The sequence below is a fragment of the Stigmatopora nigra genome, chromosome 1, assembly GCF_051989575.1.
Source record: "Stigmatopora nigra isolate UIUO_SnigA chromosome 1, RoL_Snig_1.1, whole genome shotgun sequence".
NCBI classification, from domain to species: domain Eukaryota; kingdom Metazoa; phylum Chordata; class Actinopteri; order Syngnathiformes; family Syngnathidae; genus Stigmatopora; species Stigmatopora nigra.
The window spans coordinates 207,561-226,814 of NC_135508.1; the positions used below are offsets into that span (position 1 = coordinate 207,561).

Genomic DNA, 19,254 nt, shown 5'->3' on the forward strand with positions numbered 1-19,254 from the left:
TCTAAAAATGCCCCAAAATCAAACTTTTTGAGCAGTAATTGAGTCCGCGTATTGCTGATTAATTAATTTTAATGAACATTTAATAACTTTAACACACTTTCCTTCCATTACACAGGATTTTCCAATCAAGTATCGCTTAACTCGAAAGCTAGCGTTACGTGACGTCAGCTAGCTAGCTGGAAGCTCCGCCCTGTCAGCTATCCACCACACTCCTTTCCGCTGATGACGTCACATGCTAGGCCCCCCCGAAAGTGCACTCGGCCGAAAATTTGCGGGCTCGAAGAGGTGTCGACAAAATAGCCTGAAAAACTCAGGTACCACTAACTTTTTCTTCTCTTATCGTTACATAACTTTGCAAACATTACTACGCGTGCACAGTCGTGCCAGTGGTTTGTTTTGTTTCCCAAGTGATGAGTTTATCTTCCCGTGACAAAGACCGACAGGCACACGTGTAAACAACAGTTCGCCTTACGGGAAGCTAACGAGTTAGCTTGAGAGAAAAGTACTTTTTTAACACTGAATAGAAATACACGCGCTCTTATTCATTATATCGGTGTAATAACACGGAAATGTAGTTGTAAACAAGTGAATGTTGTTTCGTTTTGTTGCATTTTATATGAAATGGCGTGTGAAGATTAAAAACACGCTGCCGGCGTTTCCCAGTGTGTAAACTATGGGGCTTTAAATCTCCGTTTTTATCTCTTTCGTTTTGAATGGCGCGTGAAATTCGCGGCAATAAACACAGAAAGCTCGCGAGAACCACTTGCTCGCCACTGAGAAACGTCATTTCGTCCGACATGTTGGATGTGGTTTATTCACCGAAGGAATTCAAACTTGGAAGCGTTTTTTTGCCATATAAGTTAAAAAATGTGTCCTACTTTAACATTTCTGGTCAGTGTACTGCATTATTACTTAATATTTATACACAAATATAACATTTTCAAAGTACATCGGTCTTTACATCCCCAGAAACACGATTTACGGTTAAATTAATGTAAACAAAAGTCTTATAAGCACTCGCATCTATTCATTTGTACTGTTTTCCTCCTAATATGGTTACAAAGTCCAAATATGACGCCAAAAGTAGTTTGGTAAAGTCGCGTTTATGTAAACAACAAAACGACTTGTGATTTCAATCCCGGAATAATACAATGCATGAAAATCTTCCCCAATTAGTACAATTTAATGTGAGTTTTGTGAGGCTCTTAAAAAAGTAGTCTAAACTGAGAAAACTGAAAAATGCCTTTTTTTGTTTCAATTAGCAGGCAAAGAGCCGAAGATTTGTCTTTCCAAACCTTCGAAGACTTCCGGGGGGCGGTCATGAAGAGGTAAGGTATTTTAGATATAATATGGCCCTGAATATTCCGTTTTTTATAGATCTAATACAATCTTTATTTTTGGATTTTACCAAATGTTTTTCTAACTAAAAACAGGAAAACGTGATTAAAAAAATGACAATTGTTGATTTTAAAGGGGGGAAATCAGGAAAAGATATAAAACAATGGTAATTTTACCTTTTTAAAATACATTTGTAGATTTTACAAAATGATTTTTTAACTAAAAACTGAAAAAAATGATTAAAAAAGGGGGGGAAATCAGGGAATATAATATACATCCATATCTTTAATTTTAATTTGATCCTAAAACAGAAAGTCACGATTGACTTTTCCGGGCCACAAAAAAACGATGTGTCGGGCCAGATTTGGCCCCCAGGCCGCCACTTTGACACCTGTAACATAGAGTGTGGCTCTTTAGCAAGATGTGCAAACGAGTGACGGTGATCCCGGGCGAGGTGGCGCCGGAGACAGACAGTTCCCGATCGCTATCGTGGCTCAACGCCGTGCTGAAGACGAGTTTCCAAACGGTGCAGGACATCACTTCGGGTGAGTGTTACCGCGCATCCACCCGGGCCGACCACTAGGGTGTGCTAACACGCCGTTTTCCCAGGGGCGTGTCACTGCCAGCTGATGGACTGCATCGCGCCGGGCTCGTTGGACCTGAGCCTGGTCAAGTGGGACGCGCGGGACGACCACGATTGCAGGCATAACTTTGGACTCCTCCAACGGGCCTTTGCCAACAATCGCATAGCCAAGGTAAACACTTCCTCGTGGGTGGCTAAGGGTGTGGTTTATACGGGGCGGGGATTAACTGTGGCAACACTGTCATTGTGTGTTTCTCCCCCTTCAGACGATTCGATTGGACGAGCTGATCCGAGGCGATTTTGCCGTCAACTTGGATCTGCTGGTGTGGTTCAAAGCCTTCCACTCGGCCAACGAGGTGGACCCGGATTACGACGCCCCGGGGGCTCGCGACCATTGCCACATCCGCCCGTATCTACCGCCCGAGCCGTCTCCGGATAACGGCGAGAAGGCGGAGCCTCAGACCGGAGAGGGCGACGAAGCCTGCGGCGAGGTAGGAACAAAACATCTTGTATTTTTTAGCTTCTGGGTGTCGCTAACGTTAGCGACGATGCCAAGCAAAGTCCATTCGACAGGAAGTGATGCAAACTCAATGGGAAATTGGCACAAATTGGACAGGAAGTGACCTCAAACTGTCCACAATCAACTTCAAATGGGCCAGAAGGAGGAATTCGAGTTTAAATGCCCCAAATCAACAGGAAATTGATATTGAATGCCAAAAATCAATAGGAAATGGATGCCTGAATGCCTTAAAAATTAACTTTGAATGAATTTTGAATGCTAGCTGAGTGCCGTGTGTGATTTTGTTTTGTTTTAAAGAATGGCGTTTTGACCAATGGGAGCCTCTCGACGGAGAGCGACGCCCACAAAACAACATCGCTGGCTAAAATCGACGTGGACGATCTTCGCCTGCGCTGTTTAAAGCCGTGCCACGTCGTCCTCACCAAATTAAAAGGTGAGACTTGACCTAGGGTACGGCTTATATGCGAATAACTTTTTTAACGTAATGCTTTACTTTCTCAGACTTAAACTTGCGAGGCCTCTCCATTGGAGACAACGATGATAGCTCGGACGACAAGGTAGGTTTTATTTGTAGTTTTTCTCTCTTTAATGTACAGGAAGTGACCCAGAAATTCTCATAAATCTGCAAGTGACCCCAAATCAATATAAAGTGACCCAAAAACAAGACTGAATGAAAATGTGAGCAGAAACTGCCTCTAAAGTCAACAGGAAATCATCCTGAATGAACAGGAAGTGATGTCAGAATGGCCCAGAAATTCCGCTAAATTAGCAAATGGCCCGAAATGAATTTAAAATGACCCATAAAACCCCCAAAATCAACAGGAATTCCCTCAAAATCAGAAGGAAGTAAAAAAAAAATGCAATAATTAAAATATATATAAATTAAAAATATATATATGTATCAAAATAAATTTAAAAAATGTTTATATATTTGATTAATTTAAAAAATGTATATGCAAGAATAGTACTTTAAATATTTATTAAAATAAAAAAATATTTTAAAAAAATGTTTTGGTTGATTTGCCTTGCAGTTGAATTGATTTTATTGGTTGATTAATTGTTACTATCATTTATTTTTTTTGTCCAGGAGGAAAAGCCGGTCCCTTGCCACAAATCACCCAGGGGACGAAAAAAAGCCAACTACCAGGTAACGCCATCCCCTAGTGTCGACAATAGGGGAGGGGCTAGCTAACTAGCTCCTCCCATTTCTCCCTCAGGACGGCGAAGGCTTTATGAGCGGCGAACTGGTGTGGGGGGGCGTCAAGGACTTCCCCTGGTGGCCCGGCTTGATCATCCCTTGGAAAACCAAGTATTCCGCTCCTGGATTTCGCCGGGTGGAGTGGTTCGGCGACGGCACCCTCTCCAAGGTTGGTTCGCGCACGAACATTTTGAAAAACTGCCATAAATCTCCATTTATCACCTTCAAAATAATAGGAAAAACGTTATTGGCTTTTCGATAAAAACTATGTTAAAGTGTTTAATTTTTTTGAAACAATGACTTGGTAAAGTAGCCAAAATTTTTAGATATAATATTTTGATTTTTTTGTTTATAAATGGATTAAATGAACTGGAATAAAGGCCCTGAATATTCTGTTTTTTGTAGATCTTAAACAATGTTTATTTCAGCTATTTTAAGATTTTACAAAATGATTTTTGAACTAAAAACAAAGAAAATATCGATTACAAAATAGGAATTATCGATTTAAAGGGGAAATTCAACAATTCAGCGTAACTTGGGCACCCTCTGCTGGTCAAAATATACATTGCAGTAATAGCTACGGCGATGACGACGACACTTAAAATGGTATTGTTTTGGGACATTCTTTTTTTTAACAATGCAAAATGTATCACCCCTACTTTTAAAACTGTATTTAAAGTCCTCTTTTGTGTTTTTTTTAATGCAGATCAGCACGGATTGTTTGTTTCCTTTTGGAAACTTTGTGGAGAATTTCTGCCAAAATTCATTCAACTCCATTCCAGACTACAAGCGGGCCATCTACCAGATCATCGAGGTGAGCCATTCTTTACTTGGCCACTTGAGGGTGTTGTTTTGGTGGAAAAATGAAAAACTTGGTCTTTTTATTGCGTTAAATGATCTTTTTTTTATCTTATTTATCACATTTGATTGTGTACTAAAAGCTGTTGAAATGTCATTGTAAACAAAAGTTCTAAGTATTTTTCACTTTGTCCACCAGAGGGCGGTTTTTCCTCCCCCAAATCGATAACACTAAATCCAACAAGCATCGCTTTTAATGAAGCAAATCATTTTTGGGACTTTAAACTCGAATCAAACGACTTAATTTAATCAATTTTAGTAATCTCTTGTCTTTTATTCCATGTAGCATGCCAGCGAGCGTTGCGAAAAGTCCTTTGAAGAGGCCAAAGGCGACAAAGAAAAGGAGATGAAACTGATGTTGGACTGGGCCTTCAATGGCTTTTTGCCCAGCGGACCCAGCGGATTCGCCACGCCGGGTAAGAGCGCCCCCTGGAGGGGATTCGAGGTCATCGTTTCTGACCGGCACTTTTTTGCAGCCGCCATCGACGTGGATTCGGACTCGGCACAGTCGGACTACCGGCCGCCCGTCAAGAAGAGGTCCACGCCCAAAAACCGGCCCAGCACAAACAACTACATCTTCACCAGAGGTAACACCCAAAAATTGTTCATTCTACACAAATAGTACACAGTTTTTCAATTTAAAAAAAACTGTGTTAAATTGGTAAATATAGGGTTAAACTCTTTTTTTAATCTCAACTATATTTGTTGCAGTCTAAACTGTCTTTTTTTCTTAATTATGTTGAATATTTCTTTTTCTTTATTGAATATATATTTTGATCAAAATCACTTTTCTTGGAATGCTTCCCCCATAATGCATTGCAAAAAATGACTTAAAAATTTAAGCATATATTTAGTTTTTTTATATATATATATATATATATATATATATATATTTTACATTGTACAAAAAAATTATATCTGTGTGTGGAGTATAACAATTATAAATCTAACAGGAAGCCATAAAGTAATGTTAAATATCACACAGACATATTTTTCAATGAAAACAAAAATGAAAAACTAGCATTAAACTGTTAAAAATAGTGTTAAAATGTTTTATTTTTAAATCTCAACTATATTTGTTGCATTCAAGTACCTATTCAGTCGTAGTTTTTTTTAAATTTGTACACAGCTTAAAAAAAACGGGAACCCAAAAAGTGATGTTAAAAAAAACATGAAATTTATTGATTTTCTTGAAATTTGACTTTAAAAATGTTTTATTTTTTATTACAGATATTTTAATCGAGCGTCTTAAAGACCGAAGCACAAAAATTGAAGGTGAGTTCCGTTTTGCGACCAAATCCCATTTTTTTGTTCACGCTGACCTTTATTTTGCTAAAAATCCATCCACTTCCTGTTCCTGTTGACCATTTCCTTCCCCTAATATGACTTTAATCTCATAATGTTGCTAAAAAAAAGGGGGGTATTTTTGGGTTTGGGAAAAGAGGGCGGAGACTTGTTTTAAGGAAAAGGGGCGGTCCTTTTCAGATTGCTGTTTGGCTTGCGGTGTGGCCGAGGTGGACATCCAGCACCCCCTTTTTGAAGGCGGACTTTGCGTCAAATGCAAGGTGACAAAATTGTGCATTTAATTATAAAACTTGGATTGGACAAGGGAGTTATTTAAATATTGGGATTGTGAGAATATTGTGAGAATTGCTGTTGTTGTTGTTTTTGCGACAGGACAACGTGACGGAAACGCTGTACCGCTTTGACGAAGATGGCTACCAGTCGTATTGCACCGTGTGTTGCGGGGGAGCGCAACTCATCCTGTGCGCCAACGCCAGTTGTTGCAGGTACCAAAATTGAGGATTTTTATACATTATTACGCTGTTTTAATGTTTCACGTGGGTCGGACCATTTTTTTATATAAATGTATTAAAATCCCTAAATATTAATTTTTTATAGATCTTAAACAATGTTTATCTGAGCTTTTTTTAAAATATATTTTTATTATAAATTATTTTTTACCTAAAATGGAGAAAAAATTGATTCAAAAATAACAATTATGGATTAAAAACCCTAAATAATCATTATATTTTAGTAATTATTATTTTTTTATAGATCTTAAACAATGTTTATTTGAGATTTTTTTAGATTTTACAAAAATATTTTTTTAACTAAAAAAAATGAAAAAAAGATTAAAAAATGACAATTATGGATTACAAACCCTGAATATTCCATTTTTATAGATCTAAAATATTGTTTATCTGAGAATTTTTAAAATATAATTTTAGATTTTACAAAATGATTTTTGAACTAAAAACACAGAAAAAATGGATTTAAAAAATGGCAATGATTGATTTAAAAGAGGTACAATCCTTAAATTTAATATCCATCTATACGCTTCATTTTAATTTGATCCTAAATTAAAAACTCATGTTTGACTTTCTCGGGCCGCACAAAATGACGCGGCGGTCCACATTTTGCCCGCGGGCCGCCACTTGGACACCTATGGCTCAAATCCTCAACTTTTCCATTTTCCCCCTCTCAGAATACGATTTTTCATCTATTAAATCCATTTTGCGCGGATACAGACCATAAACTTGTTTGTTTTAGGTGTTTCTGTAAAGAGTGCCTGGAGATCCTGGTGGGGAAGGGAACCTTTGGGGGGGTGAAAGAGCAGGACCCGTGGAGCTGCTACGTCTGCCAACCGGATCAGTGCCGGGGGAGGCTCCGCCTCCGGCCCGACTGGACCGCCAAGATACAAAACTTTTTTGCTAACAGCAGCGCCACGCACTTTGTGAGTCAAACCTAAGACAAAAGCGCTACTCACTTTAGCTTGTGTGCTAGCATTAGCCTCATGCTAGCAGCTAGCGTATCATGTTGTTGTGTTATTATTTTAGTGTGCCACCGTCCGCAGTTTTCCTCCAGTTACCTTTTTTTAAAACCTACCCCAGGTTGCGTGCTAGCGTAACATTTATGCTAGCCACTAGCGTATCATCTTTTCATAGAAGCGACTCAATTCTTACTTCAGTGTTGCTAGCTTCTGTTTTAAAAACGTATGCTAGTGGCTAGTTTCATGCTATTTGCTAGCTTCATGCTGGTTGCTAGCTTCATTCTAGTAGCTAGCTCATACTAGTCACTAGCTTGATGATAGTTGCTAGCTTGATGATAGTTGCTAGCTTCATGCTAGTTGCTGGCTTCATGCTAGTCGCTAGCTTCATGCTAGTCGCTAGCTTCATGCTAGTCGCTAGCTTCATGCTAGTCGCTAGCTTCATGCTAGTATCTAGCAGCTAGCTTTGTGCTAGTTAGTAGCTAGCTTCATGCTAGTATTTAGCAGCTAGCATCGTGCTAGTGGCTAGCTTCATGCTAGTATCTAGCAGCTAGCTTCGTGCTAGTAGCTGGCTTCATGCTAGTAGCTAGCTTCATGCTAGTATTTAGCAGATAGCTTCGTGCTAGTGGCTAGCTTCATGCTAGTATCTAGCAGCTAGCTTCGTGCTAGTATCTAGCAGCTAGCTTCGTGCAAGTAGCTAGCTTCATGCTAGTAGCTAGCTTCATGCTAGTAGCTAGCAGCTAACTTCATGCTAGTAGCTCTTGCATGAGCCATATTGAATTTTGCTCCAGTTGCCTTTTTTAAAAAGCTACCCTTGCTTGCATGCTAGCGTTAGACACATGCTAGTCGCTAGCTTCTCCCGTCGTCATAGAAACGACTCTTAGTCTTCTCTTTCCTGACAGGAGCCTCACCGAATTTTCCCGCGCGTGTTGCCGGAGCAACGGCGGCCCATCAGGGTCCTGTCGCTCTTTGACGGCATCGCCACGGGTAAGTAAAGAAAAGAAAAACCGGGAATGGTCGCCGCCGTCGTTACGTAACCACCCGTCGACGTTTGTCCCCCCCCCCAAGGCTATTTAGTCCTGAAGGGGCTGGGCTTCGAGGTGGAGCGCTACATCGCCTCGGAGATCTGCCAGGACTCCATCGCCGTGGGGATGGTCAAACACGGCGGACAGATCGAGTACGTCAACGACGTACGCAGCATCACCAGGAAACACGTGAGATGGTCGCCCGGGGAGGGAGGGAGGGGGGAGCCGGCTCCTCCCCTAAACGGTGCCTCCTCGCCCCGACCGCAGCTGGCCCAATGGGGGCCCTTCGACCTGCTGATCGGCGGAAGCCCCTGCAACGACCTTTCCATCGTCAACCCACTCCGGAAAGGACTCTTCGGTAAGTCTTTTTCGTCGATTCCCGTTGGTTGGTTTTTCAGATTATTATTATTATTATTATTATTATTTTTTTTTCCCCCAGAGGGCACCGGACGACTCTTCTTTGAATTCTACCGCATTTTGAGCATGCTAAAACCCAAAGACGGAGACGAGCGTCCCTTCTTCTGGCTCTTCGAGAACGTGGTCTTCATGACCGTCCGGGACAAAGAGGACATTTGTCGCTTCCTAGAGGTGAGTGTCGGTACTACACCCCATGTCCAACAGTGGTGAAATTAACCCAATAAATCCATTGTTTCAGTGCAATCCCATCATCATGGACGCCGTGCGCGTCAGCCCCGCCCACCGGGCGCGCTACTTCTGGGGGAACATACCGGGAATGACCAGGTGAGGGCGCCAGACCCACATAATCGAAAAAACGTAAGATGTACGGCATTTTTCTCTTTTTCCAGACCTCCGTCCAAGTCCGAAGACCAGAAGGTTTCTCTCCAGGATTGTCTGGAAGTGGGGCGCAAGGCTAAGGTGGGTTTCTTTTGGAGGCGTGGCCTCAAAAAGTCCTACATTTTTGTTGATTTTTGCAGCTGGAGAAGGTCCGAACCATCACCACCAAGTCCAATTCTCTGGTCCAGACCAAAGTGGGACTTCCCGTCACCATGAACGGCAAAGAAGACTACCTCTGGTGTACCGAACTGGAACAGTAAGTTCACATTTTTTTACTTTTTGGTAGTGTTTTTGGGTCAAAAACGGGGCTTTTGTCGGTGTTTTCAGGATCTTTGGATTCCCCAAGCATTACACCGACGTCAACAACATGGGGCGCACTCAGCGGCAGAAAGTTTTGGGGCGCTCTTGGAGCGTTCCCGTCATCCGCCACTTGTTGGCGCCACTCAAAGATTACTTCCTGTGCGAGCCGCAATGAAGAAGCCAAAAAAAACTGCATCTTTCTTTCGAGAAAATGCCTCAAAAGATGGTCATAGACGTCCAAATTGCCCTATTGACTTACCGGCTCCTCCCATTGGCCAATGGGACTCTTGCCTTGAACCGATTGGTCGCCTCGAAGGCCATCCAATTAATTTCTGTTTTTAAACCCGCAAAATAGTGAATGTTTGACTCTTTCCCCTCGAAATGAATTTTTAAAAAGATTTTTAACGTGTTTTTAAGATTTTTAAATGTTTTTATTTGGACAAATGTGATCATGTTTGGTGCTACAATCTACTGTCGGATGTCCTTTTTAATATCTTTATAATTTTTAGGATATTAGCCGGAAGCCATTTTTAGAGTTTTTGGTTCCTACCTCACTTGTATGTCTGTTACTCTTTGATTTTCATATTTAAATTATAGTTGTTGTTTTTCTTCTCTTTTTTTGGATAAAAACACCAAGTAGGAAGCTTGAAAAAAAAGGCAATATGTTTTGAATGTTTATTTTTATGATGTGAAAAGGAAAATATTCCAAAAGTCCCTCCATTTTGCTGCTCCTTAATAAACGAGGTTTTTATTATTTTGCATTTTATTTCATTTTGGTCAATTCTTACTTATTTCAACGATATAGTAAGGCTTTTTATCGCAAAAAACGACATAGTATTATAGGCTTTTTTTTATCGCAAAAAAAAAAAACGACATAGTATAGTAAGGCTTTTTATCGCAAAAAACGACATAGTATTATAGGCTTTTTTTTATCGCAAAAAAAAAAAACGACATAGTATAGTAAGGCTTTTTACTTCAAAAAACGACATAGTATAGTAAGGCTTTTTTATCGCAAAAAAACGACATCGTATAGTAGGGCATTTTTGTTGAAAACGACATAGTATAGTAAGGCTTTTTTGTTGAAAACAACATAGTATAGCAAGGCGTTTTTGTTGAAAACGACAGTATAGTAAGGCTTTTTATCGCAAAAAAAAACGACATAGTATAGTAAGGTTTTTTATCGCAAAAAAACGACATGGTATAGGAAGGCTTTTTTGTTGAAAACGACATAGTATAGTAAGGCGTTTCTGTTAAAAACGACATAGATAGTAAGGCTTTTAGATTCAAAAGACGACAGTATAGTAAGGCTTTGCGTGTCAAAAACGACAAAGTATAGTAAGGTTTTTGTGTTGAAAACGACAGTCTAGTAAGGCTATTTTTGTTAAAAACGACATAGTTAGACGTTTTAGCATCTGACTATGAGTGGCAGAAAACTCATTCTGTGATAAAAACTCTCAAGTCCAGGAAAATAGAACCCATTTTTATTTTTTTTTTACCCAAAAAATTGGTAGCACCTTCATCTTTTTTGGGGGGTCAAATATGACAAAATGATTTGAAAAGACAATGCGTAACAAAAATTGTAAAAAAAAAACTTGACTAGATTGTCACCTCTGATTTCCCTTATTGAGTTCACACGAATTTCAACCAAAAAAATGTACGATTGCAATCAAAAAGTTTGTTGAAGCTGTCCCAAAACTTCATCCATTTTAAGACAAAATTCGAGGCACTTGTGAAAAATTAATGAGGATTATTCGACAGTTTATGATTCGCAAAAACAAAAAACTAAAATAGAGCAAAAAATGTCCAAAAATAGTCTATAAAAACGTACAAAATTCCATAGAAAGGCAAAATCCAGTTTTGGGGCGTCCTGGTCGTTTGCGGGGATCATTGACGGCACCCTCGCAGCACTTGTGTTGGATAAACAGTCCAAAAAAAATGATAATTTTTTTTTTTTTTCAATTTTCTATTGAATTTTGGCCAATTTTGGCATGGCGGGTTGACAGCTTAGGCAAAAGGCACACTAGCATCTCTTGTTTGTCTAAACTCTGACCTTCTTTTTGGGTCACTTCCTGTTCATTTACCGTTATTTTTCGCATATAGGCCGTATTTGTCACTGAAAAAAAATGGCGGAAGGCGGATAAATTACAGTTGACAAACCGCAAAATATAAACAGCTAAAACGCTTAACATTTTTTTTGACGTTTTTGAATGAAATTCAACAAAAAAATAAGGCGTATCTTGCATAAAAGGTGCAAAAACTGCCATTTTACCGAGGGATGACAAACTTCCTGTTTGCACTGGTCACATGACTTCCTTTTTGGAATAGTGCGATTTGATTTTCTTAAGATTTTGCCTTCAAAGTAACATTTGTATAAAAATTGGGGGCGGCTTATACGAGAGAAATTATCAAATTTAATTATTTTAAGGGTGTGGCTTATTCGAGGTGGCGGCTAATACGCAAAAAAACACGGTAAACGTCATTTTTGATGATTTTAAGGCATATTTTCAGCTATTTTTGCTTGAGGTAAAAATTTTGGGTGGCTTATACGAGGGAAATTGTCAAATTCAACCATTTTAAAGATGTGGCTTATACGTGGAGGCGGCTTATATGCGAGAAAGTACGGTGAACAAAATTTACTGATGCTCTTAAGGCATTTTTCAGCTAGTTTTTGTTCACTTTGGGTGATTTTGGCAGAATTATGAATTCATAGATGGATTTCATGTCAGAAAAAGTGCAGGGAACAAAAAACGAGGGTGCGTCAATTAACGTTTTACAATCAAAAAAACGCCAATAGATTTCCATGGAGAACAAAAAAAGTTGATAAAAAAATTAGCTGTCCATTGACTTCCGAAAAACGACGCTCAAGCTCCGCCCACATGTTCCAACCTATCATAAACGTCCTCCGCCCGGCTCAGTTCTTCCAGGACGGGAAGAAGGCGGAGCAACTCGGCGTCGTCCGCGTCGTCGAACCACGACACCACCGGGACCTGAGAGGGGGGTGCCGGAGCGAGGTCAGGGAGACGTGGACCCTGGGGGGTTCGATTTTACGGCCACTCACCGCGTTGTCGGGGTGAAAGACGTAGGAGGCGGGCGAGTTGTCCAAAATGAGGGTCTTGCGGAGGTCCCGCCCCAGCAGGCTCAGGTCTTTGACATAGCACCCCCGGTGGAAGACGCAGGACTCGCGGAAGAGCCTGGCGCGGAAGGCCCCGTGGCGGTCCAGGAGGTCGGTCACCGGTTCGGCGTACTGTGGGAGAGGAGGCGGGGTTTCAGATGGGTGGAGATGGACGGTGGAGGCGGAGAAAGAGGCGGAGACACAACCCACCTTGGCTAAACTGGCAGTAAAGAGCACGCACTCAAAGAGTTGTCCCATCCGGAGGAGGAACTGGTCCACGTAAGGACGCTTCAGCACGTACACCTGCGTTTTCACCACCAGAGGGCGCACACACCATTTTACATCGCATATTTAAGCAAAAGAAGTGGACTAAAAATCCTGAAAGATCAGTTTTTTTATAGATCTAAAACAATGTTTATTTTAGCATTTTTAAAAAAATATTTTTAGATTTTACATAATGATTTTTGAACTAAAAACAAAGAAAAATGGATCAAAAAATTACAATTATGATTAAAAGAAGTGGATTAAAAGCCCTGAAAAATCCGTTTTTTATAGATCTAAAAACAATGTTTATTTTAGCTTTTTTAATAATATTTTTAGATTTTAGTAAATGATTTTTGAACTAAAAACTGAAAAAAATACTAAAAAATGACAATTATGGATTTAAAAGGGGAAAATCAGGATTTTTAAAAATGTAATACGAATTGGACCATTTTAGATATATTTAGATTTTTTATAGAAAATGACTTTTGAACTAAAAACACAGAAAAAAATGATTAAAAATGACAATTCTGGATTCAAAGTGGATTAAAATCCCTGAATATTGGTTTATTTCAGCTTTTATATGTTTTTTTTAGATTTTAAAAAATGTTTTTTGAACTATTTTTTTTTTAATTTTTCAATGATTGATTTAAAAAGGGAAAAATCCGGAAATATAATAACTATTTATACTCTTCATTTGAATTTGATTCTAAAACAGAAAGTCAGGTGACTTTCTCGGGCCACATTTGGCCCCCGGGCCGCCACTTGGACACCTGTACCGTAAAGTCACGATAGAGGCTCCTCCTCCTCCTCTTTTTCTGGGCGCCAATGGCCCCTTCCCGAAACAAGCAATCGAGAATAGGCCGCGTCGGTGTTTAAAACAGCCTATCCTGGATTACTTGAAGCGGGCAAAGGCCTGTAATTCCACGTCTGGTCGGCAGAGGGTAATATTTCCCTCCCACACACAATTATTAGTTTTTTTCGTATTTCTTTTAATTACCTGATGCGTGCTTCCCTCGATTTCCACCGGCACGATGAAATCGGCGTTGCTGATTGGCTGTGGGCAAAACAACAACAAAAAAACGTTACAAAACATGACCAAAAAAAATGTATATATAAAAAATGACAAGGATGGCGCCAGAATTAAAAAGTGGGCGTATCCGGGCAAAAAATAAAACTACAAAACATGAGCAAAAAAATCATATATATGACCAGAAAAAGAACTAAAATTAACAGGAATGGCGCCAGATTTTTAAAAAAGTGGGCGTGTCTGGGCAAAAAATAAATAAAAAATAATGAATAAAAAATGGTAATGAATAAAAAATAAAAATGAATAAAAAATACAAAATAATGAATAAATGAATAAAAAATAATGAATAAAAAATAAAACATTATAAAACATGACCCAAAAAAATATATATATATATATATATATGACCTTAAAGGAGCTGTGCACCAACGTCTCGTCCAGGTCGATGACGGCGCAGATTTTGCCGCGGTCTTCGGGCGTCACCTCGGGTAAAAGGCTTCTCTGGGGTAGCTGGGGAATAATAATAATAATAATAATAATCATTATTATTAAAAGAACATATTTCAATGGGGGCGTAAAGCCCCCAAAATTCAAGAAGGAACGACTCTAAAAGGGGAAAAAGTGAGCTGAAAGTAGGCTAAAATCAACAAGAAGTGGCTTGTAAATTAATATTAAGTGAGCAATAGTCCCTCATTGGTCAACTTAGAAGTGGCAATCACAGTATTACCAGGACAAAATATATGAAAAAGTTGAGATAGGAGGAAAATTCCCAGCACATTTTTATTGCCTCAATTGGACATACAGGATACGGCCGCTAGGTGGTGCTTTGCAAGTAGTCTAGGACTATACGTCACCAGAGGTGAGAGGGAGGGGCTTCTTTGAATATGGAAGGAGGAGAAACATTGGAATATTTCATGTTTTGGATTTTTAAAAGGGAAAAGTCATTCAAAAAGTCTTTGCATTGTAATATTTTTTTTAAATTTATTTTATGTTTTTTATTTTATTTTTTAAAGGGAGAAACCATTCAAAACATGTTTTTTATTTATTTTTCATGTATTATTATTGTTTTAATCTCTTTTTATCATTTAAATTTAATATTTACTATATATATAGTATGTGTATATAGATTTTTCAGCAACATGCTTATTTATTTATGTATTGATTAAAATATATATTTTTTATTAACTTATTTATTAGTTGTTTATGTCGAAATTGTAATTTTTTTGCGTCTGTATTGTCACCCTCAATGAAATTTCCTGAATACGGGATAAATAAAGTTATCTAATCTAATCAAATGCCCTATTTTTGGTAGGTTTTTTTCCGAGGGTGGGAACGGATTCAGTTATTTTCTATGGGAAACGTTGATTTGAGATACGAGTACATCAACATTGAACGCATTCAGCTCGTATCTCAAGGTATTGCGGTATTTTTCAATTAGCGATTAGATTCATTACTCGACAAGCAAAAACAAGGGCAAGTGACCCAAACACAACAGGAAGTGCCCCATTATCAACAGGAAGTAGCCCAAAAATAACAGTGGGAGAGCCCAAAGTCAACTGGAAGTTAGTCACAAGGAACAGGAAGAGGAAATGCTCGGATGGCGACGTTGGCGCTTACCTTGACGAGAGCGTCGTTTTCCGGCGGTGGCGGCGGCGAGGGCGCGGGCTTGGCGCCATCTTGAGGTCGGAGGCAGCAGAAGAGCGCCCCCAAGAGGTCGCAACTCCGCCGCGGCTGCTTCAGAGACCAGCGCTTTGGCCTCGGGCTCGGCACCCCTGAAAAATATCATAGTTGATCAATGTGACATCAATTCCTAATCTATGCTAGGCTAAGCTAATTGTAGGCTAAATAACCTCGAGCTAGAAGCCATTGATTAGCTGTTGATCGTCAAAACCATTTTATCGATCGCAATCGATTTTCTACCGTCCTTTTCCCAACCGCTTACCCTCGCGAGGGTCGCGGGGGTGCCGGAAACCACTCAGTATGAGCACCTGGCGGAGGACGCCCTAAATCGGCAGCTAACCTATCACGGGGCAGACGGACAAAATTTGGACTAGGTGTCCACGTGGTTCTATTTAGCATTCTGCTATCCAGACGGCTAAATATATATATATATATATATATAGTTTTAATAAATACATAAAAAATAAACCCCACCAAAAATAATAACATACAAAAATAATACACCGCCTAAAATTAAATAAATAAATAATACACCCCCTAAAATTAAATAAATAATTTTAAAAAGTTAAAAAAATAAGAAATAAATAACGCAAAAACATTAAAAGTAAACACAACACACCCAAAAATAACAACTATTAAATAAATAATACAGCCCCCCAAAATTTAAAAATAAATAAAACAGCCCCTAAAAATAAACAAAACACACCCAAAAAAATAACAAATTATAATAAATAATACATCCCCAAAAAATTACGAATAAATAAAACAACCCACAAATTCTAAAAAAATAGATAAATACAACCCCTAAAAATTCAAACAATAAATAAATGATACACCTCCCAAAAAATAAATAAAACATCCAAATAAATTAAAATAAATAACTAATATACCCCCCAAAAAGCAAAAATTAATAAATGTTACACCCCCAAAACTTAGAAATAAATAAAACATCTAAAAAAATAATACACCCCCATTTTTTAAACCAACTAAACAAAAAAATACACCCGCAAAAATCCCATTTTCTAACAGCAGCGTGATTTGTGCCAGTGTTATGTAAACAACACGGAAGCCCCCTTTTTGAGCCCCCCCAAGTGCTCCAAACGAGCTTGTTGTTTTGCCCCAAAACGGCCCGCGAGCCCCCCAAAATACATCTCAAAAAACTCCAAAAACCTCATGACGTCATTTGAAATCCAACAAGTTGAACACAAAGGTTGTTTTCTTCCACATTAAATTGGCAAATTCAATTACTTTGAAGTACAAAGTTACTTTTTTATCATTTCAAAGTTATCTTACGGTATTGTAAAGTGAATGGGAAATATAAAATGGTGTTTGTTAGTACTCAAGTTCAAATGTAAATCGCTGTCATTTAACTCATTGATGGACTAACTCGACGTTTCTGTGATTCGGACTATTAAAAGTGCTCTTTTTTTATTTTTAACGACTCTTCAAATGGCTCAAACGTCAATCACCGCTAATGAAATGCATGTATTAATTTTTAAAAAGGGAGCTATGTTGATGTATTTTTGCTTCGGAAATGCTAATAATCAATGTGTCAAGTTAGCGTCAAGTCAGCTTCGCTTCCCTCCAAATTCAAACCAACTCCACTTCCGCCCACGACCGAAATGCCTTGAAAAGCCCTATCAAACCACCAAATAAAGACGAAAAAATGTTTATTTTGAAAGCGGACGTACTTCCTTCGTCCCCCTGGCGCTCTCCATGGCGGCCAACGAAAGCGAACGAAAGCACTTTTTTTGGTGGTCGTCGTCGTGTACACTTTGAAGCTAGCTCACCTGTTTTGAGGCCCACTTGGACGTCTTCTTTACACACTTGGGTGATGATAGAACTTTCCATCGGACAAGTCCGGAACCCCGAGAATCCTCAAATCCTATCCGCGGCCGCTGACGTGCTCCCGTCATTAGCTTTGCTTTTTCTGGGTTGCTCTTCTCCCCGAGCCGTCCAAATGTCGTCGCCCTGTCGCCTTCCCCGGCTTTCCGGTCGTTCTCTCCGACTCGTTGGCGACCAGTCGCTCCGTCCAAAGTCGTCCAATCCTTTCTCACTCGACGACGACGACACGGAGAGAGAATCCGCGACGGACGGAGCACGAAGGAAAACAAGCGAGGAAATGGGGCAAGCGCGGCCGGTTTCAAGGCGCCCCCGCGCCTTTACTACACATAAACAAGGTCGCCCGGGGCCGCTTAAAACGGTCACCTGGAAGCGGGAAATTTGGCGGGACGCTTCGGCCGAGCGTCCAAAACGCACACCGGAAGCTAAAAGTCGTTCATTTGGTTTTTACTCGACCAGGCGACGCGTTGTTTTTCTACGGCGGGCGCTCGGCGGGTGCCCTGAAACCGACCACCGTCTCTGATTGGGCGAGGCGTGGCGAGGGGGGCGTGGTTGAGGCATTCCTACCAGTGTTGCACGCGCCGCATTCCCGAGTGAGTGACAGACAGACATGTTTTTTTGGTTGTTGTTTTTTTGCCGTACTTGCAAAACAAAACTCCTGAGATTTATTTTTTATTAAAATAAATACACCATAGAGTGACAAAATATCCCAATATAAAAAACAACCAAAACATGCCGATTGTTTCACCCTAAATGAGCAAGAAAAACAAGAAATTCAACACCAAAAAAAACCAAAATTTGCAAAACAAATCACCCCCAAAAAGAAAAGCCACAAGAAAAAAAATAATTCACCCAAAATCTAAAAAAAATTACCCGAACAGAAAAAAAGATCCAAAAACAATCCAAAAAAATGACAACAACGCAACAAAAATAAGCACATTTCCTCAAACTGACCTCACAAATTAGCATCAAAACCAAAAAAATCTTTTTCAAAATGATAAAAAACTTAAAATAAACAAAAAACATCAAAAAGAAGACTCACAATCTCCCAAAAAACAACCAAATTTGTCAGTTTGCCCAAAAAACTGCAAAAACAATTAGTGCAAAAAAAAACATCAACAAAAACATCCCCACGTGGTTCACATGGGGTGCTTGAGCACAAAAAAACGACAACCAATCACACCTAAACCGAGTGGGAATCAATTTATACTATGTCACCAAAAACAAAATAGGGCTGGGACGTTTTGTCACCGGCCGCTCGGTCACGTGCTTGTTTAGCGGGAAGGCGAGGGAAGGGCGGAGCCTTGGAGGAGGAGGAGGGCGGGGCTCAGTCACCTCTATGGAAGTTTCCAGGAAAGCGGCCTCGCCTCATTGACAAAAACAAAAACACGCAGGGGCGGCGACGACCAGACTTACGTAACTTGGCCTCCATGACAGGAGGAAGGGGGGAGAAAAAGAGGGGAGGGGCTAAGAGAGGAAGGAAAAAAAATAAAAATAAAAAGGTGCCCTCTCTCACCCTGCCCCTCCCCTCCCTCTTCAGGAAAGCTGTTGCGCAATCTCACGCGGGAAAAGAAAACAAGTTTTCACAAAAGAGCAGCCTTTTTTAACACAATTGGATAATATTTACTTTTTTTCCTTCATAAAACTGCCACGGTCTGTCATGTCTGTACTCCAGCACCCCTGCGACTTATTTTTCATTGTAATATCCTGTTTTTGTGGGTTTTTTTCCAGTTTAAAAACGAATTCATGTGTATTTAAATCATTTCTATGGGAAAAATGATTTGAGATACGAGTAAATTGACATATGAGCTCGGTCCAAGAACGAATTAAGCTTGAATATCAAGGTATGATTGTTTCACACGATATAGTTCATAATAATTAATGGAATTGCAAATAAAATACATTACAAAGAGAATATTTACAGTCTTTTTCTTTAATTTTT

At 39.6% G+C, this 19,254-nt stretch overlaps 3 protein-coding genes across 3 annotated transcripts in view; 1 reads left to right on the top strand and 2 right to left on the bottom strand.

The window, feature by feature from the left end:
• Positions 1-19,254, bottom strand: part of dnajc5aa (DnaJ (Hsp40) homolog, subfamily C, member 5aa) — a 118,299-nt gene that overhangs the window by 66,423 nt on the left and 32,622 nt on the right. The gene's annotated exons all lie outside the window — the stretch shown is intronic.
• LOC144201536 (DNA (cytosine-5)-methyltransferase 3C-like) lies at positions 195-10,141 on the top strand. Its single transcript, XM_077724254.1, has 24 exons — positions 195-314; positions 1,263-1,328; positions 1,756-1,883; positions 1,948-2,093; positions 2,188-2,412; positions 2,739-2,874; positions 2,943-2,998; positions 3,529-3,588; positions 3,659-3,808; positions 4,346-4,453; positions 4,784-4,913; positions 4,974-5,084; positions 5,728-5,772; positions 5,983-6,062; positions 6,175-6,287; positions 7,051-7,234; positions 8,170-8,254; positions 8,336-8,481; positions 8,560-8,650; positions 8,732-8,880; positions 8,948-9,033; positions 9,099-9,168; positions 9,228-9,343; positions 9,415-10,141. The coding sequence occupies exons 2-24, from the start codon at positions 1,321-1,323 to the stop codon at positions 9,560-9,562; spliced, it is 2,571 nt and encodes an 856-aa protein (XP_077580380.1). The 5' UTR covers positions 195-314; positions 1,263-1,320; the 3' UTR covers positions 9,563-10,141.
• On the bottom strand, positions 12,050-17,782 carry LOC144202639 (carboxy-terminal domain RNA polymerase II polypeptide A small phosphatase 2-like). The gene is made up of 7 exons (XM_077725505.1): positions 17,261-17,782; positions 15,408-15,562; positions 14,199-14,300; positions 13,761-13,817; positions 12,710-12,802; positions 12,446-12,631; positions 12,050-12,374 (listed from the first exon to the last, which is right to left on the bottom strand). The coding sequence occupies exons 1-7, from the start codon at positions 17,319-17,321 to the stop codon at positions 12,249-12,251; spliced, it is 780 nt and encodes a 259-aa protein (XP_077581631.1). The 5' UTR covers positions 17,322-17,782; the 3' UTR covers positions 12,050-12,248.

Coding starts and splice junctions, on each gene's coding strand:
- LOC144201536 (XM_077724254.1), top strand. Junction 2,413..2,738: donor GCGACGAAGCCTGCGGCGAG/GTAGGAACAAAA, acceptor TTTGTTTTAAAG/AATGGCGTTTTGACCAATGG. Junction 2,999..3,528: donor ATGATAGCTCGGACGACAAG/GTAGGTTTTATT, acceptor TTTTTTGTCCAG/GAGGAAAAGCCGGTCCCTTG.
- LOC144202639 (XM_077725505.1), bottom strand. CDS start 17,321: ATGGAAAGTTCTATCATCACCCAAGTGTGTAAAGAAGACGTCCAAGTG. Junction 15,563..17,260: donor CCAAGTGGGCCTCAAAACAG/GTGAGCTAGCTT, acceptor GATATTTTTCAG/GGGTGCCGAGCCCGAGGCCA. Junction 12,803..13,760: donor TCGAGGGAAGCACGCATCAG/GTAATTAAAAGA, acceptor GTGAAAACGCAG/GTGTACGTGCTGAAGCGTCC.